This window comes from Melanostigma gelatinosum (genome assembly GCF_949748355.1).
Source record: "Melanostigma gelatinosum genome assembly, chromosome: 2".
NCBI lineage: Eukaryota > Metazoa > Chordata > Actinopteri > Perciformes > Zoarcidae > Melanostigma > Melanostigma gelatinosum.
The window spans coordinates 19,903,963-19,927,238 of record NC_136635.1 but is presented as its reverse complement, the minus strand read 5'-3'; the positions used below and the strand labels follow the sequence as shown (position 1 = coordinate 19,927,238).

General features: G+C 42.4%; 2 protein-coding genes across 2 annotated transcripts; both read left to right on the top strand.

Moving 5' to 3' along the window:
* The first annotated feature begins 1,312 nt into the window (after nucleotides 1–1,312).
* On the top strand, nucleotides 1,313–8,099 carry LOC306791866 (immunoglobulin-like domain-containing receptor 1). Its single transcript, XM_079288774.1, has 9 exons — nucleotides 1,313–1,450; nucleotides 2,085–2,255; nucleotides 3,023–3,172; nucleotides 3,709–3,828; nucleotides 4,021–4,167; nucleotides 4,974–5,093; nucleotides 5,236–5,417; nucleotides 6,311–6,970; nucleotides 7,124–8,099. The coding sequence occupies exons 1-9, from the start codon at nucleotides 1,405–1,407 to the stop codon at nucleotides 7,160–7,162; spliced, it is 1,635 nt and encodes a 544-aa protein (XP_079144900.1). The 5' UTR covers nucleotides 1,313–1,404; the 3' UTR covers nucleotides 7,163–8,099.
* Nucleotides 8,100–10,290: 2,191 nt separating this feature from the next.
* tmem39a (transmembrane protein 39A) lies at nucleotides 10,291–23,224 on the top strand. The gene is made up of 9 exons (XM_079284690.1): nucleotides 10,291–10,547; nucleotides 15,192–15,380; nucleotides 17,576–17,798; nucleotides 18,183–18,266; nucleotides 18,370–18,524; nucleotides 19,628–19,988; nucleotides 20,154–20,341; nucleotides 20,431–20,551; nucleotides 21,332–23,224. The coding sequence occupies exons 2-9, from the start codon at nucleotides 15,268–15,270 to the stop codon at nucleotides 21,569–21,571; spliced, it is 1,485 nt and encodes a 494-aa protein (XP_079140816.1). The 5' UTR covers nucleotides 10,291–10,547; nucleotides 15,192–15,267; the 3' UTR covers nucleotides 21,572–23,224.
* The last annotated feature ends 52 nt before the right edge of the window (nucleotides 23,225–23,276 follow it).

Below are 23,276 nucleotides of genomic sequence, written 5' to 3'. Positions count from 1 at the left end.
ATTGTTTTAGTTTTAAAGCGTCAGACTCTTAATAAATACAACAAAATGATGTTAAGTTTGGAAAACAACTTTACATATGCTTGAATACAGTGGTGGGAATAGTACTCCGATTATTTACCTGAGTATAAGTAACATAGAAACATGTAGTTGTATTGACTGTAACTCAACAAATATAGGTATGTGTGTTAAAATCAACTTTTCAGTCATTTTGATGACTTTAATTTGGAAACACAGTGACTTCAGGTTCAGTAGCTGCTGTGCATGAGGATTTAAATGAACTAGCATAGTGCCAAAGCTCGTGTAATGCTGGTATATACGTGTTAGTTTTAAGTTTAAGTGATTACAAGTTTACATTATGAAATGAAATGCAAAGCAATGATGCAATGCAGCAGAAGGAGGTGTAAAGGGGAACGAGTAGGAAACACAGACCGGATCTTTGGCAGGAGTTTCTCGGAAAATCAAGAAGCTGTGAAGGGCTGCAGGTGCAGAGTGGGTGTGCTCTGAGGAAAAACAATCTTAGACCATTTGAATTACTCGGAAAACACTTCAGCACAAACGGTGTCATTCATATGCAGATAGTCCCAGACTTTTATGAAGGAGGACACGTTTTAAAAGCGTCTTTCCTCCAGGGAATAAACAGCCTGGTTTTGTAGTTTAATCTGTAGAGGATTCAAGAGTTGAGCTTCAACAGAAAACACACAAACATGAATATCAGCTCTCAGATTCAAAACAAGTTTAGCCTGCCATCTAGTGGTTTTACACCAGAGTTACACCTGAGTGTTGACTGAATGCAGAACATTTACACCGTCTGCTGTGTCTAATAATAGCAACACAGGAACATAATAAGAAATGTATTTCACTATGCCATGAAATCAATATTATCATATGTCATACTTTTATTTAGTTGAGTAAAAATCTCTGTATGGAAGGACTGTGATACCATCATTAGATCAACAATCTTAAAGAGTATCAGTCACACATCCTTACAGTATGAATCCCAATATTATGATGAAGTTGAACACTTACATTTTAATATACATAACATTAAGACAGTCGGCACGAGACACAGTTACAGTATCCCTATAAGAATAACACCTTTATGTATTATGTACATCTAAAGTAGCATCAGCAGACACTCACTCCTCTTTTTGTGTGCACGTGATTGCGTCACAGAGGTGCGGATGAATGCACCTGTTTCGGGGTGTGGCCAGAGATGGTTCAGGTATTAACCGCAAACACACAGTTCAGGACGACACAGTGAATCGTGTTTCACTTTCTAGTTAGGCTACAGACACTCTGTTTGTTTGTTTTCGCTCTTTTTATTTTTAGTAGTTTTTATTTTATCATTCGCGGATAGTTTTGCTTCCCACTTTTTATTCAGAGCCGGAGGTTTTTTTTGTCATCATGCGGAGATTCGCTGCCGGGATCTTCCTGCTGTCGCTTCTGAAAGGTCATTGCCGTTCTTTTACATTTCGTCCTCGTGCTCTTCGATTGAACCCGTTTATAACTTGAACGTTGTCAACATTTTGACTGAAACGAACCAAACTGGAGGTATCGGTCACATGACAGCGTTTGTTTATGTGACACAAAGATAGTTGGTCTAAATGTAGAACATAGAAAATTGTTGTTATTTCTGAGTTGAAGATTTGTTTTTCATTTTATTATTAGTAAAAGCATTTTCTTTTAATTCAGAGCACTTTACTGATATCTATGAGTGTAAAGGTGATGTTTAAGGGTCACTGTGGCCTGTCCATATTTAGAGACAGATTTACTCAACAGGTTTCATTCCATCTTCTCAATGTTTGGCCGGTAGTTTCACTCGAAGCCATTTCCTGTGCTCTTTGTCTGCGTCACCTGTTTTTCTGGTTCTGCCACTTTGAAAATGAACTGCTAGGTTGAGAGAAACCCTCACACACATTGTTTCAGTCTGACCACACTTTTTCTCCTTGACTTTTGTCAACACACAAGATCTCTCTCTAACTGGACCTGTTTCTTTTATTCGGCACAGGAGGTAGCTGTATTCCTTGTTGTACACATACACAAACTACTGTCTCTAACTGTCCGTGTGCTTTCCCTCCCAACAGTGTCGGTATGTATTCAGGTGAATGTTCCTAAGGTGGAGCGCAGCACAACCCTGTTCGCCGCAGTCACCCTCCGTTGTGACTACTCCACCTCTGCAAACCTCCAAGATGTTCTGGTCACCTGGAGGTTCAAGTCCTTCTGCAAGGACCCCGTACTGGAATACTACTCCACAGGTAACAGTAGACCGCATACGTCTCGGAGAGGCTAGTACATGAAACGGAGGCATAATGTATGTGAATAACCATCAATGGCAGAATGAATAACTTCAAATATGTATCACAATATGCACACACTTTATTTTATTTCGCTACAGTTGGGATCTTTTTTTTAAACATGTACATTTTTTAACTCCATATTTCTTATTTTTAGTGCAGCCTGAATGCCACACTGCATTTCATGACATCACACTTGTGTATATGACAAATCATAAACAATACGGCACTTTTCAAGACAAAGTTACAAAGTGCTTTACATGGTTGAACCAGGAGCAAAAACATTCCTGGACTGCTGTGAAATATAATGAGATAATTAATACAATGCAAAATAAAATAATCAACAGCAATATAAAATATAAAATATAAAAGCAGATAAGGCATGTTGGAAATATAACGATGGGTTCACATTAACGAAAGCCTTTTTTTTTTAAAAGATACAAATATAATCCTTGAATCATTCAATGGTGATGTCGTGCTTATTTGCACTAAACGCAAAGTACACAGCTGAGGCTGACAGGAATTTCATTGCTTTTGCAAGTATTCCGAAGAGTCTGGGTATCACCAACGTCAGTAGGATTTATTCTCTGGGGACCATGAATGTCTGTTTAAACTCAGTCCGTCCAGTAATTCATATTCATATGTTTCAGTCTGGACCAAAGTGATGCATCGACCAATCATATATGTATAAGCATGTGTTAATGGAAACTTTGCCTCTGATTTTGCAGCATACCAGTCTGCACTACAGTTGGGACAGGACCCAGCGAATGACTGTCCAGACCGCCAGCGGACGTTGCGCACAGTGATCCAGAAGAGAGGGAGCAACGAGCCGACGCTCGGAGCAGAGTACCGCGAACGCAGGATCACCATCCAAAATAGTGAGTTCATTCAGACACTGTTGGCGTCGGGCTCAACCCAGTTGTGTCGAGTCTTGAGACAAAATCATTTGCTCCACTTTTTATTTGTCTGTTCCTTCTTCAAAATACAGCCAAAATGATATGTTGACTAATCGATGAGTAGATTGACAAACTGTGTCTGTCACAATTTTGATAATCCATTCAGGTATTTTTATGTAAAAAAAGAAAAATCCTTCATTTGCATTGTTTATGATTTTCTTGGTCCTTTGTTTTAGTTCAGGAAACATGTTTTAGTGTTTTGAACTGTTGGTCAGAGAAATTAGAAATTCTGTCACTTTTGGTAAAATAGTGACAGGCGTTTTCCACTATATCAGACATTTTATACACCAAACAGCTCATTAATGATTGAGAAAATAACCCACAGATCAATTGATATTGGAAATCGTTGTAAATAATTGTTTAGCTTGTGGCTCTGTCTCAGTACGAGGAGAGAATTAGTTTGTTTTAAACTTAGCTGACCACAGTTTAAATGGAGGTATCTCTCCGTGTTTGCACAGATGCTGACCTGGTGATCACTGAGGTGATGTGGTGGGACAACGGGGTGTACTTCTGCTCCGTCGATGCTGCTGGAGACACGTCCGGAGACTCTGACAAAGAAATCAAACTCATCGTTTACCGTAAGAAACAAAAAGAAAAAATTTCACTCACTGATTTTATTGCAGCCCCAAATACAGAATTTCCACAACTTCTTCTATGGATTTGTTTAAACCTAAATGTCTGTGGCATTATAGGTTGCTATTTGGAGCTACAACAAAATCTGGGACGGAAATACGTATTAACAAGAGCTCTTTCTTCCCCTCCTCTCTCAGACTGGTTAACAGTGTTGTTCATCGTCATCGGAGCCCTCCTGCTGATCCTCCTGTTCTGTATCTGCTGCTGCCAATGCTGCCCTCAGAAATGCTGCTGCTATGTTCGCTGTCCCTGCTGCCCACAGCAATGCTGCTGTCCTGAGAAAGGTAGCGAGCCCAGCACCATTTGGAAAACTCTCCTTGTTGGTGTCTTAGGGATGCTCGCACATCCAAAACATGGGAGTGGGCTGCTGATTAAATCTACAACCTATATTGTCAGAAAAACACAGAAGACAAACGATGAGGAAACTTGGGAGGGAAAAAACAGATAGTGTGAACTTGTTTCATGAATTTAAGGCACTGTCTAAAAAAATATTCGATCAATGTTGGAAAACAATTCCAAACATTTTAGGAAAAGGTCTGAAATGTGTTTGAAAAATATTGGTTCAAAGTTTGAAAGATATGCATTGTGTGTGTGCAATGTACATTAAGCCCCCATCACATCCATTGAAATCATGTCAGGGCTAGTATGGACAGGATAAATGATTGAAGGGACCAATAGCTCTCAATGCACAGTGCAAAGGGGCATGTGAGTATTGTTTTGAGACAGACTTGAAGAAATATGAACTCATCCCCATCAAGTTAAACCGTTTCTGTGCTTTACTGCAATCCTGTGTAATGTTAATTGACTTTAGGACAAAAAATAACAAGTAAATGAGCATTGAGGTGGATTACCTTTTAATGACCTCATCGCCGCAAGTTGGTATTCTTACTGCTGTCGTGTAAACCGCAGTCAGTGTTGGCTGGTACCTTATTGTATGCTTCGGAAATCTCTTTGGTGTTAGTTATACCACATTTGTTGCTCATAAAATATGCAAGTCCTTGAAAACATTTCGTAAAAAACAGCCTTTGTACTTAGTGAGGACCTTCCTGTATTGTTGAATATTAAAGAATGTGCTGTGCTCGTCTTTCAGCGGTGATGCAGCATCGTATGATGAAGGACGCTCAGAAGGCCATGCAACCCTGGATAGGAGGACAGCCGGTATATGGACAAATGGGCTACGGCCCCCAGATGAACCCGCTGCTCTACTCAGGTACACACACACACACACACACACACACATGTTACACAACACTTAATGAGCAAACTGTGGCTTCAATACCGTTAGAGCGTATTCATCCACAAATGTCTCCAAATAAATCCCTTTTATTTTGTAAATGCTTTTACCTCTCCAGGATCTGCTTCAGGGAAGAGCTTCCCGATGAAGCCCATGCCCCTCCCCCCTCCTCAGTCTTCAGCTTACAGCATGCCCACTCCCAGTGTGCACGGCACACACACCCCTGCCAACTCCAATCACATGCTCGATTACCTGGAGAGCCAGGTGAAGGGGATGGACATGGCGAGTCCTCTGCTACAGGTATGTGACCGTCCATGTTCTCAAGTCTGTTTATGTTAACAGTAGAGCAGCAGATTATTTTGTCATATTGCCATTCACAACAGTTTGCAAACAGTTGCTGCCATTCCTTGTTACTTTACTTAGAATTTTAGCGGCTGATAATACACTACATAATACAGAATGTACATTCTGAGTTATTGAAGAGAATCAAACGATTGTTTTGCACACAAACTACCAAACAAGTTCTTGTCAAAGCTTTTGTTTTTGCAAAAAAAAGGAAGAAGAAAAAAACGAGTTCTAAGGTGGTGATTTTTAGGTATTTTATGTGATAAAAGTTAAAAACCATTGCAACGTAAGAAGATGATCCAGATATGTGGTGGCTGATGGAAGTCATGGTCGGATTGGGGTCAGTTTATGCTCAATCAGTACTATTATTATTATTAGGTATTAAAAAATACCTCTAAAAAATGAATTGTTTCCCCAACGAAATGGATTAGCCGAGGCGGTAAACCACTGGATTTGTCTCATGATCAATTTAGTTAATTGGTGTCGGTCTAAACAGCAGCCGCAATTATTATACGAATGCCATTTCCTGTGTGAAATTGTGCCTTTTGTCTTTCCTCTAAAGATTCACGTTTTATTTCAGTAGCAAATTGTGTACAATAGTTTTTTCTCTTTCTTTTATTTTTTTTATTTCGCAAAGCTGAAATTGGCAAAAGTGTTGTGTTTTGATTGACATCTGTCAGGGCACTGTCAGTGCAGCATTTCTAGTGTAATAGACAGAGTATTAATTGGGCCTGTAGTGTTGAATTGGGGCACAATTCGTGTGTTTCTGTGAATTTCCCTTAAATGTACGAGTGGTGGTTTTCATTTGTCTTTTTCTTATTCTGGTGTCTTCTTCTCATCGGTCCCAGCCTCCTCCTCCTCCCCAGCACATGCAGCACATGCAGCACATGGAACACATGCAGCACATGCAACACATGCAGAACATGCAGAACATGCAGCAGATGCCACCCCCTAACCATCACATGCCCGTCAACGCCCCATTTTCCCCCGGCCCTCCGAGCATGATCTCTGCCCTTGATGATGGCCCCACAGAGCGTCGCGTTATCACACTTCCACCTATAAGAGAGCAGCCGCCGAGCAGAATCGCACCCGCTGCACCCAGGACTCGGCCCCCGAGCTCCAGCGAGAGCAGCCGCAGCGGCTTCGGACGTCGTGACGAGCGAGGGTCGGCGGGCAGGCGTCACCCCTCATCCACCCGGTCTAGAGGCGTTCCCAGGAGCTACAGTGAGGAGTCACTGGATGGGCGACGTCCCAGCGGGCCAAGAGGAGGCATGGACCGCCCCCGCTCCCGCTCCAGGGATGACCTGTTTGACAGCAGGTCCAGAGGAAACTACCCTCCCCCAGCCTCACTGCCCAACAGAGGAGGGTCTTGGAGCTCGGATGATGAGGGCAGCAGCAGGAGAGGAGGAGGAGGGAGGAGAGGAGGTGGAGGCTTTGTTGATGAACCTCCCAACTACTCAGAGTACGAACCCGGACAGAAACCAGGAGCAGGGAGGAACCAGCGTTCTGTAAGACACACATTTCTTTAATTGACATACATCCACACCAATGCTCTTACGTCAACACAAACACGCACGTAATCAAACGCACAGTCATTTAAAAAAATAATCTGAGTTATGCTGATTGCGGGGTGAAGTCAATCTAAAGTATGTCTCTCTCAGGGCAAGAGTTCTCGCAGTGGCACCAGCGTCGTCATCTGAGCCCTCCAGCTGGGAACCGCCCTGCGACCTCTGTTTCATTAAACACGCACACCTCACTAGAACTGGGAGCCTTGTTGTCTGGCTACTGGTAAGCTTTTGAATGCCAACATTTTGACTTAAAATGAATCATGAACGCACTCTTTCGTCACAGGTTTTGATAAGTGAAAAGCTGGCAGAAGGATTCATTAAATGTGAGATTGAATGTGTTCATCAAAGTGTGACGGTTGCAAAGCTAATGCCAATATGGAAACCTATTTGGTAGCCGATAAATGTTTTAGTTTTTTTTTAAGATAATGATGTAAGAAAGTCTTTACTACTGAACAGATTTTTGGGATAATATTCCCCCTCTCTGCTGGTTCATCAGTGTAATAGAAATCTACAGACGAGATTGGCACCTGTAACCTGTTAATGGATGTTTCTCCTCTTCAAGCGCTTTGTTTGGCAGGAACACAGTCAATTTTTATATTTGATAAAGTTTAAACTTAAAGTGCAGAAGAAAAAGACTTACAATAACACACAGGGCCAGTAAACAAATTATAATTGTTACATTATAACTATTTAAACCCACACAAATATGAATAGACTCTTGTGGATTCTAGAATAGCGTTCTATGACTTTTGTAAATATATTTTTTTCATTGCTCTTGTCTTGAAGTGACTGGCGTGTAATGTATTGAAGGAACAGGTGTGTGCCATTAGCCTGTGCTCAGATAATGAGTGCTTTTTAAACCTTTTGTACATAAGATAGAAGAAATATTTACACTTGCTTATAAATAACAGTAAACACTGTGTGTAAATAAGTATTTGACATGGCGTTGACACAACAAATGAACTAATGTGCATAATGTTACAGGCCCAAAAACATGTTTTTATTTTTTGCTTTTTAGATTACGCTTGTTGGCACAAACTAAAAAATGACTTCCACATGCATTAAAGTGGTTGACTCCTCCGTTGATGTTCTTTATTTTACCCATATGCAGTCAGTTTGTGTTCATTTATGGTATTGAAAATAAACATTTTACCTTCAAATCAACAGAACTGTCTATTGATGTGATAACACATTTTTTGTCCTTCATCAATATTCCACTTTTAAAAATGATTCCAGTAGCTGAAGAATAGTATGTGCTTTAGCTTGGACTCAACAACAATGTGACCAATCATATGACACAAAGAATGTTCTAGGACACAATGAATTCACAGCACGACTCCTAATTTATCCATTATGTGTCTTATACTTTAATGGAGAGTCAAGTTCTTACAATCAATCTTAATTGAGGTCAGTTTATGTAATACTTTATGTAAAAGTACTACAGATGCAGCCTGACAGACTTTTTAGCTATACAAGTTGATTTGAATACGCATTAAAAAAAAGGGTGTTTTTGTCATTCAAGTCTCACCTCTTCAAAAAAAATCATTTGGAGCATTCATGTTAACTGCTAAGAGTCAATCTTGCCAAAATTTGCAAATACATTCATGTTCAAAAAACAACCAAGTGTTCAATTGAATACAATACGCACACAAATAACAGTCCAAATTAAAACAATTTCAGGAATTGATAACAAGGATATATTCATTCACAACTTTAGAATTTGATGTGGGTTGATGAGAGAAATTTCAGACAGTTTGTTTATTATCTTAATACCTTGTTAAGTGTGTGAAAGGTATTAATTAGAAGTGTTTCAGTTGTAGGGACTGCTCACAACAGAAGTGAATTGGCTAACTGAGAAGCTCAAGTCATAATTCTGAGCTGAAACTATTTTGATAATTGCTTGACTGCTGTAACCATTTTTCCAAACAAAAATACCAAATATTGACTGGTTTTAGCTTCTCAGTTGTGAGGATTCGCTTCTTTTCTCCGTCTTATATGAAGAATGCTGGTTAATCAAAACAAGGAATTTGAATGTGTCACTTTCGACTCCGGGAAAAGATGAACACTTTTCACTGTCCTGTGACATTTGACAGAGAAGTAACACACAAAAAAACAGCATCATTCATCCAGTTACAACTTGTTTCCACATGTAAATGTACAAAGACTTACACTCAGTTGACTGTTTTTTAGGTATGCAGCTGGTCCTGTAGGAAATCCTTCCTTCATGCTGCAGTATGTGGTGCTGCTGAATTTCATTGGGTAATACTGAGAGGTGTTACAATTGTTCCACCAATTTATATTTCCGTTTAAACTAAATATTAGAAAGACATCTCATTATGACACAGCATATGTCACCTACACTACAATCTCCTAAGGCTCCTAACATACTGCAATACTTTAGTGAAAAGGGAAAGCTACAATGGTCACTTGTCATCAATGGTCACTTGTCATCAATAGTCAGTGGTGGAAGAAGTATTCACATCTTTTAATTAGCAATACAGTGTTCAAATAGTATGTTACAAGTAAAAGCCTTGCATTTAAAATCATGTACAAAAGTATGAACATCAAATCATAAAAAGTGTATCTACTCATTATGCTAATACCCATTTCAGAATAATGTAGATCAAACTACTTGTGATGCATAAAAACTCAAAATAATGTACTGTATGTTGTACTATACTTGTTTTGATGTGTACATTACTTTGATGTTGCAGCTGGCAAAGGTGGGCCTGATTATGTATTACTTTATATAAGTTACTTCTGGGTAGTTGTACCTTTGAGAATATATCATAATTCATCAGCTATTTTATATTTGTATTAATGATTTACATCTGTGAAGTAAATAATTACTGAAGCTAACTGAAACATGTGCCCTAATGAAGTAAAAAGTAAAATAGTTGCCTCCAAAATAAGAAGTGTTAGGAGCATAAAATGTAAATACTCAAGTAAAGTACAAGTACCTCAAACGTGTAGGCATTGTACAATACTTGTAATGGCAATTGAACTAAGTGTTGTTTTATGTGGTTCTAATATTGTTGTACCTCGGTGAAAAGAAGAATTATAGTGGTAATTTGCTTAATTCGAAATATGCTAGTAAAATGCATTGATGAAAGTTATTAATAATAACACAATCATTCATAAAAACTAAATGCACTGCACTGACTCCAGAACAGCCGCTCGCTTTGTCGAACTGCGACTGTGCAGTGAAGTCGCGGGCTGATGACGTCGCAGAGAGAGGAGGTACGGGTTTGCCACGTCGGTCTCCGTGCAACGCATTTACACTGTTGCTCCTGAAGCCCGCGGTTAACTTTTAAAGCCGTGTTTTATGTGTTTAACCCGGAGAGAAAGCGACCGTCCAGCATCGCCGGTGCCGTCGTAGCTCGTCACCTCACCAGTGCAGCCGGGTATTTTGAAGCTGGAAGGCGGAGAAAATGCTCGGTGCTGTCTGGACTCGTCAGGCTGGAAGCCACACAACTGACTGATGCATCCTCGTTCACTTCACCCCACCGTGTGTTGTGTGAGTAACGATGGCTTTACGGAGATTAGACAAAAAAACAACAACTATGTAGCTTTACATTTGCAAGCTAACAGCTAACGTTAAGCTGCGAGCGTACACGTATGTTTTAACGTCGCTGTTGAAGTGTGTTCACAAGTTTCCGCAGTGTACAAAATGACATCGCTGCTGCATGGTGTCTTGCGTTGGTGCATGTCTTAGCAAGTCTCTGAAAAAACACACCAACACGCACTAATAAAGTGTTCCCCAAAGAAAAGTCAAGACTTTCTGCTCCACAGGGCTTCATTTTTAAAAACATTTCTCCTGCTTCCTATTCGCTTTTTAACAGTGGTGGAAGAAGTATTCAGATCATTTTAGTAAAAGAACTACTGCCACACTGTGAAAGTACTCTAGTACAAGTCCTGCATTCAGAACCATACTTACAGATTCATAATACTGCTGCATTAATGTGTGTTTAGCATGAGTAGTTTAATCAACAGCAATGCCTCTTTTTCTATAATATCGTCATATGCTTGTCCTGTGACAACCACGTATCTCTATAAAGTCATGAGCCCCCCCAAAAAAGAGCCAAGAGGCTTTTTAAAATATAACTTATTCAGCATAAGAAGTAGAAGTACATTCTTTGTCTCTGAGATTGGGTGGAGTGGAGGTGTAAAGTAGCAGCAACTGGAAATACTCAAGTAAAGAACAAGTACCTCACATTTATACTAAAGTACAGTAGTTGAGTACATGTACTTTGTTACATTCCACAACTTTTAAAGGACTTGTGTTTTAGGGGAAAACTAGAAATGTGTTGCACTTCCACAAAATTACAAAACACTATCCTGCAATCCCTCCTCTAGTTAATTCCTCTAGTTCATGGTTCCTGTTTTCACTTTTGACTCAACTGTAATTTTGGTCCCTTGCGATGCGTGTTCGTGTGTTGACGGCTGCTTCCTGTTGAAGATTCATCTTTAATATTTCAGTCGCACACTGGCCACCGAGCATGCCGTTATCCTCTCAATCATGTTTCTTATGAGCATAAAGGAAATGTTGACACACACGGAGGTTGGATGTTATCTGGCTCTGGTTTATGTCTGATCTTAGGATCACTGGCTCATCAAGTGGACCGGGACACATCATGTATGTTTATTGATGCATTTTCAAACCTGAGTGTCTCCTAGTGGAGAGTATTAGACGGATCATCAAGCCAGTGATGTACTGAAGGTGTCTCTGTTGTTTTTCAGTGTTGGACTAGAACTTTTTTCGCAGCTATAAGGCCATAAATAAATAGTCTGAGGCTTCATTAATGTGTTCAGTGCCTGTGCTGTATCAGGGATAATCAGCTCGAGGTCGTGAGGATCCAATGTCCTCCCAGTATTTGGTCAGCTTCGGACAGCTGACCAAATTATGTAACGAGGTTCCCTCTGCAGAGTTGCACTGATCACACTGATGATACCTTAGGGAAAATGCTGTTGAGTTAAACTTTTGAGTAATACAGTCTATGCAGTGAATTAAGCACTGTCTGGCATTTCTAGAGCATGTATGTATATAATGTAGACTGTCATCCGCTTACTTGATGGTTTCTGTTGAGGGAGAGTTCAGGCTTGTTATCGTATATCGTATAACAAAGCTATTATATTTTTAGTACCGGAAATTGACTTCCAAAGCAAATATCCGGTTCTGAGGTGGTAAAGTCAGGCAAGTGTTGTTTGATGTAATTACTTATTTTTGGGTAGTTGAACCAATTAAATGTAAATTAAATAATTAAACTAAGGGGGTCCGTTCAGACCAACTGTCTCTCATTAACGAGGTTCTAGACCTTTTTTGTTTTTTACATTTCTTATTTTTAACCCTGAAACAACCCAATATAATGAACCAAAATAACAAACTGAAATGGAGAGAAGCCATTAGTGATGCGCAGGTCGGGTGAGCTTACTGAAACGTATCGCAGGTTCGGGCGGGCTGGTCAGAAAGTGACAAAGTCGTGTTCCAAGTAAGTTCTTAGTGACTTCCAGAAACACTGCTTGCAAAAGTCCACCTATTCTTTCTCTCTTTTCAAACACACTCTCACAACCACCAAACTGGGCCCTTCACAGGTCGGGCTCAGGCGGTTGTGAATTACTACGAGCCATTGTTAATGTTATTAGGTACACCTGTGCTTTTCCTGCTATAATGAGTTTAAATATGGGCTGTGAAAAGGGCCTATTCATATCACCGTTTATGAATTATACAAACCCTGAAAGATTTGTACTTGTAGTCTGGGAGCTGAGAAGAGGTTCAGGTATCCTCCTCATGTAGTGTTTTGGCTGACAGGGTGTCAGTTTCAGTATCTGACAGTCTCGATGAACACAGTGGAAATATTGTGTGTAAAGTGTCTGCTGACAGCTGATGTAGCCCAAATCCCTTAAAGGATATGTTGGCTATTGAGTGGATTCTTCCTGTCAGTCCTTTCATGCAGACTTGGGCTCCATCCACACTAATACGGTTCTGTTCATGAACGGTTCTGTTTATGAGCGCCTGAAAACGAATACATGACTATTCACGTACACTGGGCCTGAGGGTGCCCGTTCAAACAGGAAGTAGATTGATTGCGTAGTTACAGAAAATAAGTACGATAGTCTACGATAGGTACGATAGTACCCTTTAATAATATAAGGTTGTGCTTGATACTTCAGATCATCCTCTACAATCTTCCTCTATAGACTCAAACAGACACATTCTGTGGCTATTTTTCAGACTTGGTTACAATGCTGCAGCTCACTCACTCACTCGCACACTAAATGTACTTTAAAATTAACACTTATGAATCAAGTTTACTGGATTATGGGTCAATACATTTAGTCAACACACGTCTCTCACTCGTTTCCTCTGTTTTGTTTGCCACTGTATTAAGTACAGCCAGCATAAAGTAATGCAGTAAACAGTCCTACAGTTAACCCTACCTTCAAGAACTTGTGTTGAAACAGATTAGACTCTAGAAGCTCTAGTTTGTGATAGAGCTGTATTGCATTGTATTGAAAGGCTTGTCTCTTGGTAAAATGCAAAACGGTTTAACAGCACTATAAACCACACCCTCTAGTCTAAATGACCATACATTTGACACCGTTACACACACATTTCAAGAAAAACTTGTTTTGCCTGACCAACAATTCCAAATGCAAATGAGTTCAGTTCACAGTCACGGATGGCAAATGAAAAAAAAAAAAAGCAAGTATATCTAATTATTATTTGTCAAAGTATTGACAACCTAAAATCCCAAATGAATCCACTTCTGAGAAAGAAAACATCAACGTTCAGAAATGGTGGAGCTCCAAGGTTGCCTGTTTGTTTCTAGCCGGGGACCTTTTGTTGTGCTTTACAAATAAACTTGCCTTGCGCTCAACGCTTCCTGGGGAAAACCCTGGCAGGTTTGCGAGGGCTGAGACGTACCACACTGACACAGTTTATGTCACGATGACACGCAGTTTGTCTCCCGATACAGGCTGCTCAGAGCAGTGCCACGCCGACAGATGGTTCGATATTGACATCTTTAAACGTCCGTGAATGAATACACATGGACGTGTTTGTATGATTCCCATGTAGGGCTGTCGCAACGGCTAATTCTGCTGGTCAATTGTTCCAGAAATAATTGCAATACATTTATCATTTTAAGACCATTTCATGCCACTGATATAATGATAACATCATAAGGTAATAATGCCAGTATACCCCTTTCAAAGAGGAATGCACCTTTTTAATTCTTAAAAAAATGTGTCCAATTCCCAAATCTTATAGTGTTGGGGAAAACCCAGCTGTTAATTCTGGCATTATGTTGGCTAAAAATGTTCCTGACATTCTTGTGGAAACAAACACAATATCAAGGTCATGTCCGTATGTTGTACGATAAGTCTTTGTGGTATTTATTGTGACCGGCCTGTTCTCATGCTCTGATGACTCCTTTAATTCCCCCGTTGTAAAGATCTGTGTGGCTCTCTGCTGGTAGAGCATGCTTTGGTTTGTCAGTCGGATGTCGAACCTAAAGCCCGGTATGTCGACTTTGTTGTACGTAGCAGGAACATTCGTAAGTCTTGCACAAATGAACCGTTGTAGATAATCACGCTCCTTGTATTGAATAATCAAACGCATCAGTTTTTAATGACACCCTGAAGAAAAAAATAGTCACGAGGTACGCTAGAAACGTAGCTTATTGCCCCTCAGCTTGATGAGAACGAGCCAGTTTGCTGTAACGCTGATGGGCAAATACACTTGATGGAGACACTCGTATCAGTAAAGGAAAGAAAACCAGCGTGATGATCTGAGCTGTGCTCTAATAATCCCTCCCCAGAATAACTTAACTGCTCTTTATATATGGAGGGGACCGTGGCTCACTGGGTTAAGAGGGTCTGTCATTGGCAGCCCACTGCTCCCTATATACAGGGATGGGTCAAATGCAGAAGTCAAATTTCGTGTTTATGACAATAAAATGGTTTCTTCTTTTCCTCTTCTTCATATGGCTGTTTACGCTTTGCTAAGTAAATCCCTTGGGGCAGAGTTATACTCTAATCATACTTAATGTGACTCCAGGGTTTCCTTCCGTCCTTGCATGTATTTTTATGACCGGTTTACTTTTCTTGTTCTGACGCAGTCACTCTTCTCTTCCCCCCCCCCCCCCCCCCCCCCCTGCAGTGGCCTGGCTGTACATGGTGGCACATTAAGGAGAAGGGGAGGACTCCCGGCAGCTGAAAAACGGTAACTGGCGACCATGCCAGGAGGTCGCAGGGGCCCCAGCAGACAGCAGCTCAGTCGCTCTGCTCTGCCGTCCCTGCAGACTCTGGTTGGAGGCAACCTCGGCAATGGTACTGGCCTCAGGAACAGGTGAGTGCACAAACCCGCTCAAATACTGTCGTCACAGGTCATGCAGGTTTTATCCCTCTGACTTGAAATAATGTTCACATTGTTTGTTTATAAATATGTTTGACGCCCTTTGCACTGAATTCAAATGTTCTTACTGTAATGCTGCGTTCACACCGGTCGCGTTGATTTTTTGACGCGCGTCGAGATTACATACAACGTCTATGCACAGACGCGATGAGACTGGCGCGCCGCGATTTTGCGATGGCGCGTTGGACGAGTTATTGCAGTGCGGTGGACGCGGTGGACGCGTTGGACGCCGCAAAATCGCCAACGCGCGAGTTGAAATTTTTCAACTTCAGCGACATAATCGCGTGGCGCGATAGCCTATCAGCGTTGAGTTGCTCCCCCTGTCATCACTGGCTTCCTGCCGTTGTTGAATCAGGAAATAAATCCTGTAGCCGTCTGTGTTCACCCAGAGCTCTACGATACCTCATATCAACAGAGACCGGACCAAACTATGTGTATACATGTGTGTGTGTGTGTAAACCATACGGTACAAACAATGAATAGACGCTGCCGTATTTACGTCTACGTGACGTTATTGAGTGCTGGTGGAGCTCCTACGATGTTAGCATAGCCTAGCACCGATCCATCAGAGCTCCATTGAGAAGACAAGTAGCCTACAAATCGGTATCATTATGTAGTTATTTCGGAGTCCCTTTTTGTCGGTTTATTGCCGTTGAATCACAGCCGAATCAGTTTATTTTGTGTTCCTACAGCTGTAGTAAACAGCGACCGGTGGCTTGCTAGACAGTGAATACAGCTCGATACAATCCACGGAGCTCCTCTGAACAATATTATGAACCAGACATGACGGCGTTTGGCATTCCGATGTTTGAGGGACTTCCACAACACGTACAAAGCAGCAATTGTCCTTATTCCTGTCACGGTTGATAGCGGAAAGAAATGACGGCCAGGTGAACGGCTTCCAGGACGATAAACCACGCCCCCTCTCCGGCGCTACGAGATTTTGCGGCGTTTGGTGTGAACACGACCGGCGGCGCGTTGGACGCGATTTTGAAGTGCGTCAAAAAATCAATGCGCCCGGTGTGAACGCAGCATTCGGCTTCAATGCTCTTTGTCGTCCAAGTAGATGGAAATTGTTCCTCCATCGTTCATGTGCCTTTTTAAAAGTTGAACAAAAAGAAGCATTTCGATCTGACTCCAGATTCTTACATGTGCAGATTAGCTGCTGGAAGACTTTAATCTGAATATCTTTATGTTTTGGACCGCTGGATGCTCAAAACAGAACAATTTGAAGACGTCACATTGGTCTGTGCGGGGCCCTTTCCATATTTTTTGACATTGCAATTACTAAACAATGAATGAAGCACAAACCTGCAAGCTAGCTCGGGCAGCTAACTTGAGTCTCAGGTTCACACACTCACTGCAAAACACCCAACGCACCCGTTCAGTTGTGGAAATGACTTGAGGCGTCAGTGGCCACTCTTTTGCTGCATGCCTGCTGTGGGGTCATTTCTAGCTTCAGGTCTAATTCTAACACCTTCTCTGATAAACCACCTCTCATGAAAAAATAATCTTTTTTTATCTGTATATCATACTTCAAAAGTATCCTCTTTCGAGCTTCGGCTAACATTTATTTGATTTGATAGATGGATTCAAGTCTACTAAATGTCAGAACAATGAAAAATGTCCATCAAACGTTCCTAAAGCCTGAGGTGATATCTTCACATTGATTACAACAGATAATCTATTTTCTATCACGTAAAACAACAAAATGAACAAGCTCTCATCGTTGAGAAGCTGGAACTATTCAAATATGAATTGTTTATCAAAATGACTAATTATCAACTCCAATTCTCTTAAAACTGGCAGGACGCCCGAACGGAGATCTTTTACTTACCGGTAGTTATTGATTAGTTTGGGATGATATTTACTCCTAAAAAAAGATTCAGCCTGTATGTAGGTACACCGGGTGTGATGGCTCACAAACTGTGTGTGTGTGTGTGTGTGTGTGTGTGTGTGTGTGTGTGTGTGTGTGTGTGTGTGTGTGTGTGTGTGTGTGTGTGTGTGTGTGTGTGTGTGTGTGTGTGTGTGTGTGTGTGTGTGTGTGTGTGTGTGTGTGTGTGTGTGTGTGTGTGTGTGTGTGTGTGTGTGTGTGTGTGTGTGTGTGTGTGTGGTCTCTCGTCTCTCAGGAGCAGTAATGTGGTGGGTCTGTCTGCGCTCCCTCTCTCGGCCCTCATTACTCCGGAGCCGGTCCGACACGCGAGGATCCCCGAGCTGCCGTTGGACAGCAGCCTGCTGTTTGAGTTCCTGCTCTTCCTTTATTTGCTGGTGGCCTTGTTTGTCCAGTACATGAACATCTACAGGACGGTGTGGTGGTACCCATACAGCCACCCCGCTGCCTCTACCTCTCTTGTAAGAACACGCACACGCTTGCTGCTTTCTCTTTTTATTTCACTTTAAGTTTCAGTAGCCTTTTTTATCTTTACTTTCTATTATTGGAAACGTATTCTCTGCTGTGGTTGAGACCTTGTTTACTCAGAACTACAAGTATCTTCAAGAGTAAAAACCAACTTCCTCTATTATAAATATATTATTTTTGTGTGTGTAAAAAATACCGAAGATGACACTGAAATACGTTTTGTAACAGTGTATTGGCTGCACACACCAACACTGATTAGTTTATTGAGCGCTCATAACGGATTTTATTGTGCAGGCTCAGGTCCAACTCATCATGTACAAGAAAATACTATCTCCATGGAATAATAACGATAGCTTCTTTCTCCTCTATTTGAGCAGAACTTTCATCTAATGGACTACCACCTGGCTATCTTCATCACAGTCATGTTGGCCAGGAGGCTCGTTTGGACCATCGTTTCAGAGGTAAACACACACTGACCCGCACAAACAATCGGCGAACACATTTTAGTGCACATAACCCCTGTGGGAATCAAACCCCACTGATGACTGACTCTGTCTGGTCCAGGTGTCTCAGAGCAGCGGCGGATCTCTGCTCCGCTACGTGGTTCTGATCGCAGCTCGGCTCAGCCTGCTGACCATGTGCGGCTGGGTGCTCTGCTGGACGCTGGTCAACCTCTGCAAGAACCACTCTGTGCTCAACCTCCTCTTCCTGGGCTACCCGTGAGTCTTTGAATCCCCCCCGTCGACCCCCACCCTCTCAAGGCCAGGACGTGCTTGTACAAGTTGCCTTCCGACCACATCTCAAAGCAGAAGTGTTTATACCGTCTTTCTTTCTTTTTTTTTGTCCGTGTTCTGAATGGCCTCACTTGAAGGCGGGGCAAAAGGCCCGTCGTCATAGAAGCTAGAAGGATAACAGTGCACACTGTCGCTCTTATCTCTGCTCAAATCCATTCGTGGTGTTTCGCTCGGTTGATTCCACAAAAACTAAAGCAGTTGTGTAAAGAATGGGGGGGGGGGGGGGGGGGATAAATAGAAGTTTAAACCCTGCTTACTTTTTACACTTCTGCTCACTTCACGTTGTGCAGACGAATTGTGGGTTTTACAGAAAGTCACAGAAATTGTGGGATGCAGCCGCTGATTCCAGTGTTGTAAAGGTGTGTGGCCATGTGATAAGCACTTTGTTTGAAGCAAAGTAACGCTTTAACTCACCGACACACACGCACACACACACGTAAGTGGTGACTGGTTGAAATCGAATTTGCCAACCGTGTGTAATATTTTCATGACACACAGGATCCACAATACTACAGCTGTCATAACCATCTGTTAACCATATTAACTCCACCCCAGAAATGGAGTCAGCAAAACATGATGAGTTGTGTGTTTTTCTGCTTTTCTTTTTACTGTGGCATCAAACTAAAATCTTTATTTAAATTAGATTTATTCTGTTGTGATTCTGTGTCGGTCGAGGACTGAATTGTATCAAACCATCGCTCTTATGCACAAACATTACATTTCTGTCGTGGTGCAGTGCTGGAAGATGAAAAAAGAAACTCATAAAACGAATGAGACGTTTCCTTTTCGCCCATCACACGTGTGATCTTCGGAACAGATGATTCATCGGGTCGTTCATGATGAGCGTGTTGCTGTTTTGTCCTTTTTTATGTGTGGACACCTCCCTTAATGTGTCTTATTTCAGATAAGCATTATGTTTTCACAGCATACGTGTCCCCTACTCACTCTGCCGTCATTTTATTTGAAACTAAAACTCGCTGCTCTGTCCTTTTTCTCCTCATCTGCCCCCCGCCCTCCTACCGTGGCAGATTTGGTGTGTACGTCCCGCTATGCTGCTTCCATCAGGAGGGAGGGAAAAGCCAAACGCCGCCGGCTGACTGCGATTACCCCGCCGACCACCACCAGCAGACCGACCTAACGGAGAGCCCGTTCTTTCGACCGCGTGACTTCCTCTTCCTGTTGCGAGAGAACCTCAGAGAGCAGTTTTCCAGCCCACCGCACATGCCTACGCACACCTGCCCACCGCACACACACTCGCACACACCGGAGTTGATTCGAGCAGAGGTGGAGGAGCTGAAGAGCGACTTCAACCGGCGAATCAAGGAAGTGCTGTTCAACTCGTTGTTCAGCGCCTACTACGTAGCCTTCCTGCCTCTCTGCTTCGTTAAGGTTGGTATCTGTTTATTTTATTGAGCATCATTGCTTTATCGTGCAGATTTTTTCAGTTTTTTTCAATGCCCGCACCCCCCCTTATCCCATCTTTACCATTCATGTCGCCTGTTTCCTTGTTAATGTCAAGGTACGCTTACCCATGCTGTCGCTTTCCTTCAACAGAGCACCCAGTACTATGACATGCGCTGGTCATGTGAGCACCTGATCATGGTGTGGATCAATGCGTTTGTCATGCTGATGAGTCAGCTGCTCCCCCCGAGCTACTGCGACCTGCTTCATCGCTCGGCAGCTCACCTGGGCCGCTGGCAGAAACTGGAGCACGGCTCGTACAGCAACGCGCCTCAGCATGTGTGAGTGGCGCTCTGTGCACACGTTTGCACACACACACGGGTTCAAAAATGACTCCGCTAACAGTTTGTGGTGTGGATTTGTGTTGCAGGTGGTCAGAAAGTACCATTTGGCCTCAGGGGGTGTTGGTACGACACAGTCGGTCTCTGTATAAGGCAGTCGGAGCGTATAACGTCGCTCTGCCCTCCGATGTTTCCCACGCAAGGTTTTATGTGAGTATGTGTACTGTAACCCGTGAATTATTCACCGAGATGAGGGCGGACAAAATAATAAGGACACCGTTACCATATATACAATACCGCACAGCTGTGGCAGCCTGTGACAGCGAAAAATGCACCACCTGACCTGAAAAATATAGAAAATAAAGGCTTCAGCAGAAATCTTCATTTTTAGCACAGCCACATATTACATGTGTTAAGCTGTACCTATGGCAGCTACATGTGTATGCTCCGCCATTGCTGACGTGGTGCACCTCCTCGAAAACGCAACTACACGTTGGGCAGCAGCGGCTACGGAGATACCACATGTGGTCGGTCAGCTTGGGCTAGGTGACACGTTGGTCATATTTTACGTTTAAGTAATTCATCAGAGCAACGTGTTGCAGAAAGAAGAAGAAATGATTTGGTTTTTTTACAAGTTGTGAAAATGAACACAAATAACCGACTCGTTCATGTTCAGATGGGGTTGTTTGAGGAAAAACTAACCACACAAACGTAGGAGAGCAGGACAATAACCAGGTTGAAGACAGTTTGATAATCGCCAGCTGGACACGAGTTTTACTCAATACGGGTCTGCATCAAGTAGAAGCTTTTTGACTGGAAACCTTCGCTATGATTCACACAGACTGGTTGCAGGGACTGTATTTTATTATATTGCACAAGAGCTCATTTTATCGTGTCCACCCCCTGCAAATTAAATATCATTATCTTTGACCTCCTATATGCTCTTTAATTTATTTTCTACTCTTCTCCTCCTCTCTGTTGGTCTTCCAGTTCCTGTTCCACAAGCCGTTGCGGATCCTAAACCTGCTGATCTGGATCGAGTCCAGTGTGGTTTTGTACCAGTTATACTCTCTGCTGCGCTCTGAGCGCTGGAACCACACTCTGTCTCTGGGCCTTATTCTCTTCTGCAACTACTATGTCCTTTTTAAACTGCTCCGAGACCGCATCGTGCTGGGCAAAGCCTACTCCTACCCTCTGTCCTCCAGCAGCCTGGGGCTCAAGTCGCAGTAGAGGCTCCTCGCAGCGAGACCTCACCTACGTACTCTGGACGTGGAGGGGAGACGGGCGGCGGTCAGCTGAAGGGTTAGCGCTCCTGCTTGGAGGCCCCGGGGCCAGACTATGAACTCACAATCGTTTTTTTGATACGGTTCTATTTTTATTGCAATGTTTATATATATACCTATTTAAAGAATATTTTTATTTTGTATACCATTTCGAGTTACGCAGGGCATTACCACGCTGACGACATTAGCATGTTGTGTAATGTTGATGCTAGGCGACAGGGAAGTCAGGGAATGCCATGCAGTGACTCTCACCAAAGATATTTTAAGTGCAGGTTGGCCAATCAGAGAGGACTTGGCCTCTGACAGTCGGTTCAACCAGGCGAGCGACTCCGATCTGTGGACGGAGCCGTGCCTGAGATCATTAATCCCGATTGTTCTGCTTCAACCCCGAGGCTCTTAGGGCTTTGATCTAGAACCAGTAAAAACTGACCGTCACTGCTTGCAGCATCTTCAGCACCTTTTCACTGGTGATTTTAAAGCAAAAGTTCAACATTTTGAGAAATTTGCTTATTTTCTCTGTCTGTGCATCAAATACGAGGCCGCAGCAGGCGAGGGTCGGCTTAATGTCGGCACAAAGATGAAAAACGAGGAAACCGCTGTCTTTGCTCTGTCAAATGGTAGAAATTGAGTTTGTTTCATTAGAATAGAGATTGACATGTGAAAACGTTTGTTGGTTCAGTGCCAGGCTGTTTCTTGGTTCTGGCTTATAAACCCCTTCCTCAATACAGTACATTTTTCAAACAAAAGCGGTATGTAACTGTTAGATTGAGCCAGGCTAGCTGTTTCCTCCCGTCTTTATGCTAAGCTAAGCTAACCAGGTGCCTGCAGTAGCTTCATATTTAATGTGCAGATAAGAGAGTGGTATAGCTTTTTCCTTCAAACTTTTGCTTGCAGCAGAGCATCAGCGTGGAGTTTTACCACCAAGTGGAATGAAATGTTCCTACGAACTGACTTGAGATCAGTCTGGAGGAAAAACGCTGAAGCTACTCTAATGTACTGCCTCTGGAGAGAAGTCTGCATTCTTCCTCATTCACTTTTGTTTTTACTGTCCGTATCTGCTTGTTTCACGTCACTGGCTGTCTGGAGGGCAGTTACAACAGCAGTCTTTACAAACGTACACCAGGGTCTCAACGAGTGAGACACTGTAGGCATCAAAGCACAACCAAAAATGCAAAACATCAGCAACAAAAGCAGCAGAGGATGTTTAATGGTCACATTTCCATCGGTGATGAATGCAGAATCAAAGGCTGTAGGGTAAAGACTGCATCTCTTCATTACCAGTTCATGTATTGTCAGTTACCAGAATGGTGTTACAAATGGGTTGCCTTGCATGTTGTTGCCTTTCTGTTAAGTCACACCTGGCTAAAATCATGGTCATGAATTAGCCGCTTCAGTCAAGGTTTTTCTTTCTTTTTGTTTTGATTGATGAGGTGGAGGAAAACACTTTTGAGATGAGCCAATGTGTGCACATCTGGATCACCTGTGCTGCTCTGCTCTTCAGAAGAAGTGTGAGGAGTCTCTCGGTTACACATAAATGCCATAAACGTGCCCATCGTTGTGCTTTGTCTGCAAACTCTGCCCTTAAATCAGCTCTCTGGTGCTTCTGTGTTGTTTCCGGTCATTTTCCTCATGAATGTAGCAAATCTTTCAAC